Source organism: Vigna angularis, chromosome 10 (assembly GCF_016808095.1).
Source record: "Vigna angularis cultivar LongXiaoDou No.4 chromosome 10, ASM1680809v1, whole genome shotgun sequence".
Classification (NCBI taxonomy): Eukaryota; Viridiplantae; Streptophyta; class Magnoliopsida; order Fabales; family Fabaceae; genus Vigna; species Vigna angularis.
The window spans coordinates 29359076-29369529 of record NC_068979.1 but is presented as its reverse complement, the minus strand read 5'-3'; the positions used below and the strand labels follow the sequence as shown (position 1 = coordinate 29369529).

At 31.8% G+C, this 10454-nt stretch overlaps 1 protein-coding gene across 1 annotated transcript; it reads right to left on the bottom strand.

Annotated features, from left to right (window-relative positions):
• Positions 1–3950: 3950 nt before the first annotated feature.
• LOC108335012 (histone acetyltransferase HAC12) lies at positions 3951–9451 on the bottom strand. Its single transcript, XM_052870065.1, has 15 exons — positions 9374–9451; positions 8903–9257; positions 8612–8809; positions 8258–8475; positions 7856–8137; positions 7525–7764; positions 7235–7363; positions 6949–7149; positions 6705–6847; positions 6240–6540; positions 5587–5726; positions 4958–5015; positions 4457–4855; positions 4145–4365; positions 3951–4045 (listed from the first exon to the last, which is right to left on the bottom strand). The coding sequence occupies exons 1-15, from the start codon at positions 9449–9451 to the stop codon at positions 4009–4011; spliced, it is 3000 nt and encodes a 999-aa protein (XP_052726025.1). The 3' UTR covers positions 3951–4008.
• Positions 9452–10454: the final 1003 nt, after the last annotated feature.

Below are 10454 nucleotides of genomic sequence, written 5' to 3'. Positions count from 1 at the left end.
AATTTGACCTTTGGATCTCGTGACCAAAAGTCAAACCATAATCACATTCGCTAATTTCTCAATTCAATGCGACAAACTGTCGCCATAATAAGTATAACACGTGTCATTACATTTTTAAGTGGTATTATGATGAACCTTATTATGTCCTAACTTCTATAAACATGTTTATAAGGTTTAATCATTTTCGACATCTTATTGTCTCAATTGGGTTCTCGTTTTTTAAAGTGTATTAAAATGGTCCCTAATTTTGAAAATTGATATCAATTGAGTCCTTTCCGTTAAGTTGACTGGACGGCATTAAAAAAATTGATGAGTGGATACTGAGATGACGAACGAACGCTCGTCCACCAGCGAACGAACGCTCGTCCACCAGAGAACGAACGCTCGTCGACCTCTTACTGCTGGACGACCGTTCGTTCCACACTGGACGACCGTTCGTTCGGTGGTCGACGAGCGTTCGTTCGCTGATGGACGAGCGTTCGTTCGCTGATGGACGAGCGTTCGTTCGCTGGTGGACGAGCGTTCGTTCGTCATCTCAGCATCCACTCATCAATTTATGCCTATGTTTTTGAGTTCTTACATACCTTTCATTTGAAAGAGAAAAATAAAATATTTTTTCATTTTTTCTCCTATCTCTTCTTTTTTTTTCGTTAATGAATGCCTAATAAATTTTTGTATTATAATATTATGCATTCTTTATTTTTAATCATCACATTCTTTTTTATTTTTTATATTTATGCAATAAGTTCTTCCTACCTTGGTTTCTTAGTAAAACTTTTTCCTATTATAAACAATGTCCCTTCAACAACTCTTCTCAACTTTCACAAATCTTTACTCGATCAAACTTTCACTTTCATTCTCAAAATTTTTATCTTTTTTCTTTCTAATGATCAAAGTTTCTATATAAATAAGAGATGTCTAATAAAGTAACCCCTATGTATAAAATTAATTTTCCTTGTGTTAAATATATATAGGGTAGTCTATTTATAATAGAGGAAATATGGGCTAAGTACAAAATACTAATAAGAAGTAATAACAAACTAACTAAAGATAAAAGATAAAGATAAAATAAAGATAGGATACCCATCTAAGATATCTAATAATAATCTATCTAACAAGAGACATATCTAACCGAATTGGGTTTATTTTCAAAATATTTATAAAAACCCATTATTTTTATCATAATAATAAAATAAAATTATCTTTAAGTTAATTAATTATGATAAGTCCTTAGATAATATATTCTATCTTAATATCTTTATTCTAATTGATTATGATAAGTCTCTAAATAATACATTCTATTTTATTATTATTATCTAACAATAATATCTAATTATATATAATAGTATTTCAACATATCTTTTAATTTGTAACAATATCTCAAGATATCTTTTAATTGTACATGTGTATAGTATATAACAATATCCAAGAATATCTTTTAAAATGTCTACCAATATCTAATAATGATTTTTTCACTTGAATTATTTTTCTTGAAATCTTATTTTTTTAGAAAATAAAATAAACCCTTTAAATAAAAATAACAAACTATTTTTTCTTTTTATTTAAAATAGTTAACCACATTTTTATATTTTTCATAATTATTAAAATTTCTAGAATCTCACTTTCCCCACCGAAAAAAAAAACATCCTCGAAAATGTACTTACAAAAAGTATCTTCTTTTTATGTTTTCCTATGATAAAACCTAAGAGAAATACTTAAAATTTTAGTTAAATAAACACAACACAATCATACTTTAACAGACAATACATAACAATTATTATAAATATTAATACACATCAAACATGTGCATAAAACAAATAATAAAAATAATAAACATATATTATACACAGAACAAGAATCAAACACATGACCACCAAGAACTCTAACCAATTGTGCTACTCTTCACTTCTATGATAATTATCTTTTCTTATTTTAAATAATGACTTTCTTGATTACCACATTTTTTTCACTTCTATAATAATTATCTTTTCTTATTTTAAATAATGACTTCCTTCATTACCACATTTCTAGATATCTAATTTTGTTGACTCTTATAGTTGTAGCCATTAGTGTGTGTGGGTTTCATTTATTACAACATATGTCCATTATCCACCACTAAGTGTGCACTTGGCCATGAAAGATTGGTCAGCTGAATAACTAGTCACCTATCTACAAATGAGTGGTCATCTATGTTTTCACAAATAAACTCCAGACAAGTTCACCTAAGCAAGCACATTTCGCTTAGTCCTTTACATCAACATTTCTCGCTTTAGCGAAACATAGATTGGCAAGGCCATGTTGGATTCATTTGCATTTTCGTTGTAGCATAGTAATTTCTCCAACGAGTGTCACATTGCCAAAATCAACATTGCACCAAAAATATGTCCACTTAGAACTATCCTAATGAGCATGGGAAACAAATGTGAACCAATTAAACCTACGTAGAAACTTTGATTTTGTTAAGTGGATACTTGGGATTGCACATACTGTTGTCTAAATTCTTATATTTCTTCCTGTAAAAACAATACAATAATATTAGGGTCTAAACAGGTTTAACAAAAGAAGCTTAATATAATTAATTCTAACAAATATGTATTTATTAAAGTGTAGTTTTTTTGTTGCACCTTTATCTTTATCCTTCATTTCTGCATTGATAGCACACGTATTTTTATACTGATTCGCTTCAACATTCTCTCTTAAGATGTTTTAAGAAGTTCCACTAACTTTTAACAAATATTACATGAGTTTTATCACTTCTGGTTTACAACGAGTATTATAACCATTCTTGATCTCAAAACTAATCAACTCACTAAATTGTTTAATTCAACTGAGCTAAAAATCAAGTGTTTTAATTCACTTCTGAATTTACAAAACAACCAACCAGGTTTTTCAAACAAGATACGGATTTGATAACTCTTAGACAAAGAATAAGTTTTCAATACAAAGCAAATCTGAAAAACTTATAAAGATTTTCTCTTTAAACAAAAGTGTTAGATGATGTAGAGAAAGAGAGACAACGTAACAACAATTTTTTTTATATACATGTATTCTTCTTGTCTTCTCTTCACGCAATAATCTATATATATAGCCTTCTTCGAGAAAGATCCGTTAAACTGAGAGTTGACTTCCATGTAGACTTCATTGCCTTTTTAGATAGGTATGTAGTCAGATTCAAGTCTACATTGTAGAGCTATTAATAATTGTTTAGGCATATTACATGTTTAAAACATTTTGGCACATGTAAGCTAGTTGAGAGAAACATTGTTTAAGAAGCAAAGCGTTTAATATATGATTTTTAAACTATATAAAATGTTAAACGCTTATTTTATAAATTTGTTTGTAAGTTTTATTACATAGTTTAACGAGTTTTTCCTAGATGATTCTTTTATTTAAACATTCATTTGTTAAACACTATTTAAATATAAAATTTTAAGCTTTAGTGTTTTGTTAAGCATACACTAGACATTTCCTTTTGTTAGACATGGTTTGTTATACTATATATGCTAGAAAACACGATTTTTGCAAATTGTTATTTAATAGATGGTTTATGGAAAATGTTTTTTAACAATTTTTTTGACAACTTTTTTATCACAGTTTATGTGATAGCTCGTGATTGGTCCGTTTCAAATATATGAACCAATAAAATAATGACACATAATCTATTGTTAAAAAGTTGTTAACCTATTCATAGTCCATGGTTTATATTGATAACACTTATTTCATTCAAAGTTGTTTGTTAAACTTCAAAATAAAAAATACTAGACTATCTCGTCTCTAGACAATCTTGTGTTAACAAAATTATTAAATCATGGAGTTATGAAGTTATTAGGTTTTTAAATATATACCAATGAATAAAAGATTTACAAATTGCATGTACAACATTTCATTTGTTCAATATTCATAGAGAAAAAGGTTTCAGTCAACTGCTAGTTTTATTCATACAGAAAAAGGTTTCAATCAACTGCTAGTTCTTTGTTATCTTCCAAAATTGCAGTTCTACGTCGTGGTTCAGATTGCGATGCCAACCATTTGCTTCTTCATATCCCTGCAAATTGTTGAAAAATATATACCAATGAATAAATATGTATGCAAAATTCAGAAAAAAAATAAAAGTGTAGATTTGAGAGATGTAAAAGTAACTAACATGCAACGAGGAATGCGACATGCTGAGTCTGTACAAGTCCTTGAGTGTAAAGCTATTGCCTGCCAAACCTTCTTGCAAGGTTGGCATCCTCCAGAAACTCGAACAGTACACCTACTGGCATGATAAAACAACTTTCTTATTTTAAGGCAGTAGGGATAGGTGCATGCTTGAGTTTGAATTGAATGACACTGTGATGCGTGCTTTATAACATCCAGAAGTTCCTGCAACTGCATGGTAAGGTTGGTTCAGCAATCATGCATACATGCATATCATTTCATAAGAACGGAAAACAAAACTAAGGTTCACTCATACCACTGCTGTGTTCTGCTTTGACTCTTCACTCCCTGAAGGAGATAGTGCAGCTGAAGAAGTTTCACTCAACGTGTGTTCATGACATTGTGCACCTCTGGCGATATAGCATGCAGAGCACACATTGAACTCGGGGCAATTCTCACATTTCCAGTAACACTGGCTATCAATGCGTTTACAGCAAACTTGACAAACTATTCCATCAGTCACAGTCGTAGTAGTAGGGTTGCTCAAAAAATGGAGGATCATCATTGAGGAATACTTGGCTCGACGAAGTGTATCAAACTGAAATCTATTCCTTTGGCAAAAGCTAAGAAAGTTATATCTGGTATCAAATAACCCCTTATTAATGATGATATCTTTCTCCTTAGTTGTATCACGAAGGATGCCTTCCATAAGGACCTGGAATCAGATGCACACAATTCAAACATGTTCGGTGTCTCAAAAACTCACCAAGGGTTGATGAGAGAATCATATGAACATTTCTTAAAGTTTAGGAAGTACCTGATAAAGTTTGTGCTGCTGGCCTTTTACAGAAGTGTGTGAATCAAACGTGTGACATCTGCAATGTTCACATGAAAAGCAAACGACATAAGCATTTCTTATCCTGCTACCAAATATAAAGCCAGAAAGATTAGCATACGCAACATATAGCACACGAGACAGAAGACCCTGAACAATAAAGCTATAACAAGTAATATAATTCAAGTTGTGGAAGCAGTATTTATACATATATAATACTAGTTTGTATATTGTATATAAATAAACATACAAGAAAAGTAGTTCGAAATAATTGAAAAAACTTGGACAGATTATAGGAATAGTGTGAGTTACTCGTTAAAAAAGGGTAAACATAATACTAAGAATGTATAATTAAGAGAATGATAACAGTAAGTCTAAAAGTATATACGTAGGAGGCGATGTTTATATTTATAGCAAGCTGTTCAATGAGAGAATCAAGCAGTAGCACTTATTAACAAGAACATAGTCGACATAAAAAATATGTAAAGTCTGTATTCTAGAGAAGAAAAGTGTTTTTCTATATCAAATTTCCAATTCAATCATATACAACACATTTATACGGGTGAAAGGGGAAAATCAGTTCAAATATTTGATGTTTAAGGGGTTTTCACCTTTCACACTCCTGAAATATCTTGCACTCCTTGCAAAACCATCGCTTCCCACACTCTATCACTTTATGGCAGTGGATGCAAACGTACTGAAGCTGAACTACCATAAAATCTTCCTTGAAAGGTAATATGGTTTGTCCCAGCTGGTTATAAGGTGGTAAAAAGAAAAGAAAGATCAAATACAGCAAATAAATATGGATCAATATTTCATTCAAACATGTATAAAAGCATATATTCATAAGATTCATTTAAGTAAATATAGAACACTACAACAAGGAAACTGCAGGTAAATATCATATCGGTCTAAGATTAACTAATAAAAACAGATAGAAGAAAAGTTGAAAATAACGATGGCATTGACTAATTTCAATGTAATAATGCAGGACTAAGGGTAATTTTGTTTCAGTAATAAACTAAGTAAAAATAACTAATAGTCTGACATGATATCTATCTGTGTTGTTCATGAAGAACAACTTCCTGCTTTGTTAATCCAAAAATGTTAACAATTGAACTGTTTTTCTTTGATTATTAGAACTCGAACTTCAATGTATCTTTATTTAATAACCCTTTCAATCTTTCATAAGAAGGATTCACAAACAAACTAAACTACCAAGTAAGATCCAACTATGAAGAGCTAATATAACAAACAGACGAACCTTCTGCATTACTAAAATATCTTTTGCAGTTCCTTTGGAAAGATTGACACATCCCATCGACTTCAAAGATCTGCTTGGTATTAATTTCAGAATCTTTTCGCGGTTTCCTCCAGTATGCTGTTCAATCTCGCTGGCTTTATCCATAGCAGCACCACACCAGAAGTCTCCGTCAAAGTAAGGCAAACGAGCAGCCGTTACCTTGGATTCACGTTTTCCAGTAGGAACAAAGAAATAATCGAATATGTTTGATAAACCAACAATAATATCCTGTTCAACTGCCTTTCTTAGAGCCGAATGATACCTACATGAATTAAACAAACAACATATATATGTATAAATTACTCAATGGTTACACGGCAGTGCGTGCTAATTTTTCAGAGATGATGAAATTAATAAAAGAATCATATAACATGACAGTTTCATAGTGTCTGAAAACTAAAAGCAGATAAGGACAAAAAGGCTTACCAATGTCGTAGTTGATCTCTTTTCGGAGTTTTCTGAGATTCAGGATGACAGTAGAATATATAATCTTCTCCCTTTATAGGTGGACAGGACCATATGTAACAAGTTGTAAAACCTCTTTTCTTGCAAAAATCAAGATATCCAATCTGAGGACCAAAAAGGCAAAACATGAATGGAAAAATTGATTGTTTAAAGTGCTTCCCATATTAATTAATTGATATAATAAACAAAATTTGAAAACACATACCAATATTTCATGGTAAACGAAGGTACGGAGAGATTCTGTAGCCGAGATATGTATTTCCGGCCTAAAATACTTAACCGAATCGAGATATGAAATATATATAGAACGCTGATTTGGATAGCCGCATTCTGATCCAAACTCTTGAGCATACATTGCAAAGAGGCACACATCCACTCCATCAATCTTTTGAAACAGAAGAATAACCTGAAACAGAAGCCAATGCCATTTTGGAATACAACAATGTAACTAAAAAAGTAAATATATTCATTTGATTAACCTCTTTACTTACTTTTGAAGCGTAAGAAAACTCTGCAGGATAATTATCCCCCTCAAAGATATCCAGAAATTGTTTCTTCACTTCAATATGTTTGTCCACAGATAGCACAACCCTAACAGAAAGATTGTCTGCTACAAAACCCTAGTAATTTCATTGACACCAGACCAATCAGAAAATATGAACTTTCTAAATTAATAATTTACAGTTTACTTGTTTAAATAAGATTACAAAAATGTTAAAGAAACTGGGCACATGCATACTCAAACATAGCTAATTAAAATTCTTTACTTGAAAAGTCTTACCTCAGGAATCTTATTCCTTTCAATTTGACCGAGACGCTTCAAAAGCCTTCCCTCTATGTGGTCACTAAGCATGGTTCTCGGGAAGTCTTTAGCATCAAAGGGTACACGCACATCATTTCTATTTTCGTTTAGGCAGCATAAAAGGCAGATATATTCAGCACTGTTGTCCAAATCTCTTGTATTGTTATAGAGTGCGCATATGTGATGCTGCCAACTTTTGCATTTACTGCATTGAACCCACTGGAAGAAACAAGAAACAATTGTAATCAAAAGTGAGTTTGAAGTTATCTACATTCAGATGAATATAGTACAAAGATATTATTAAATGTACCGCTTCTTCACATCGTCTATCATTTTTAGTTTTGCAAAGATCTGTCTTGGAAACAGTTGTCCCGTTGAATGTGATGTTCCCACCTCGGGCATTCCTATAGCATGTAGGACAAAAGCAATTATGTGTGTCCTCTTCTTCTTTTCTATAGTAATAACATGCATTATGCCTGATGCTGGTGCCGCAACAGAAGCAATAAATTGGCTTAGGGGCAAAGTGCAGCGTTGCCAATGAACATAATTGGCATTTGTGAGTATCATTTCCTGATTCTCCATCCGTTGTACCCTATTAAAAGAAAGGGTTAGTTTGTATATGCTTGAAAAAATCCAAAGCAAACTTGCCAATTCTACAACAAATTCACAATACTAGTAAGAGATTTGGAAGAAATCAGGGTAATGAAAAGACAATAGAAGATGGTATAATGACTTTATTATTATCTTGCTTGCTGAGACTTCTAATGTGTTCCTCTATTGGACTTCTTGTTAAAGATTCAGTTGTTGAGGAAACAGTATTAGTGGTTGGATGTGTGGAGTTCATTCCCTCTTCTTGAGATTTTGGTGGAATGACTTTCTTTCTAGCATTGGACTCAGATTGGTTGAATGTGCTTCTGTCCTGCATTTCCTCTATATTTGAAGCCATAGATTTTTCACAAACAGTTTCACATTAGAATCAGACACACTGATAGCAAGTTTCACATTAGAATCAGATACACTGATAGCATCTACTAAGTCATAGTTAACAGGTTATAAGCTTGTGTACCTTCATATAAAATTGGTTCTGTCCCAGGAGGCAGTCCAAATGTACCATTGCTTGAATCATGTTTTATCCAAGTATTGCTTTCAGGTACTGGGTTTGTAATTTGTTCCACCTTGCACTCAGTTTCAGAATCCACTCTTCTTCTTTTGGTTGGTGGTTGCGTGACTTCAGAAGGACAATCAAGAAAATGATTGGATGCTTCTGAAAATTCAAACCATACATCATACAAAAATTACTAGTTTGGAAAAAGGTAAAACAAAACATGATAGTGAAAACAAAATTGGAAGTACCAACCAAATGACTTGGAGCTAGTTCCCAAATGGCTTCCCCCAACAACAGAAGCAGCAGAAAACTCAGAACGCACATCCAAATCAGTGCATTTTGGGATCGATGACAGCCCTCCTTTTGATAAGTCATGTCTATTATATGCTGCACCATAATGAGTTACATTAATGCAAGGATGGAGCCCTTTCTGAAAAGCATGTCCTGGTAGACTTCCATTAGACCAAGAATGCAATGACTCAGAAGATGACAACATGTTAGATGTGCAAGAAATAGTATTGTCTACTTGATGACGTTTATTTGCACCAAACATTTTGACTTTTGTCTTCAACCGCCGAACCAATGTCTTTCTGTTGATATACTCCTCCTGTGATGCCAAACATGTAACAAAACTTATCAAATAATGCTGGATGCTTAAATAAGAAAATTTGGACAAAATTTGCATTTGATCCTCTAACATGCTTATACAGTTTCAAAACATACTAGGGAAGCAGCATCCATAAATAGCTCGCTTTCTAGAATATTTGCAATACCAGATGACTTTCTCTGCTCCCAATGCATTATGGATACTAAAATTTCATAACTGTAAGTAAAATTTGGTTAGTATCCACCCAATGACTATTTTATGATGAAGCAAAAGTCAGCAGTAATAACTTTATTCTTTATATCTTACAGGGATAAAATTTATAAATTTTATAAGTTAATGTAAAAACTTACATGTCATTTCTAATCTTATTACGGTAATGACTGATTTCAGGATGTTTACACCAGACTTGATTTCCTATATTATATTGATGTCTTAAATCCAAATCTTCACGGGGAGGAAGGTTTGAGACTAACGATGAAGAACATTCTGGTTTACATTTGCTGGAATTCCCAACATTCGAACCTTTGACATACATCATCTTGTCGGTTTATTCTGCAGGAACTATAAGCCAATATAACTTGTCAGTGAGTGTTAAAAATAAAATCTAGTTTTGATATGATATCTTTATTTAAAAACATAAAGTAATCAAGTTTATCACATGCCAACTTGGAAAACAATTAAAATACTCTGAAGACCACCACGAAATAAAAAAAAAAAATGGATCCTTTTATTGAGTATAGTAATTATAGAATTAGCATTAAATGGAGGTTGACACCATCTAAATCAACCAATGTCATGCAAAATCTAACAGAAATAACACGAAACGAGGCAAAAGGTTTTGGAAAATCTAAAATAAAATTAAAAATAAAACACTTTACTCATTATTTTATTTAAAATTTATATTTGTTAACTATTATAAATCTTAAATCCTAAACTTCCATATATTTTATTTCATCATAAATATTACCTCTTTAAAATCAATATACATTACAACAACCAATATTATAATCAACCCAAAGCAACCACAAATGAAATTCAATTATTGGTTTTATGTGGGCTTAATATCACTTTTGATCCTTATTTTTGTCGAATTTGTTCAATGTGAAAGTCATTTTTTGTAATTTTTGTTTAATTTACTCATTTCGTCATGATGTTATCTGAACCGTGTATGTCACATGTCATTGAAGAAAGTAAATA

Excerpts from the sequence above, each read along its gene's own strand:
- LOC108335012 (XM_052870065.1), bottom strand. The coding sequence starts at position 9,451 with ATGCATTGGGAGCAGAGAAAGTCATCTGGTATTGCAAATATTCTAGAA. Across the intron at positions 6,848-6,948 it reads TCGTTTACCATGAAATATTG|ATTGGATATCTTGATTTTTG; the intron begins GTATGTGTTTTC and ends TTTGGTCCTCAG. Across the intron at positions 4,856-4,957 it reads AGCAGCACAAACTTTATCAG|GTCCTTATGGAAGGCATCCT; the intron begins GTACTTCCTAAA and ends ATCTGATTCCAG.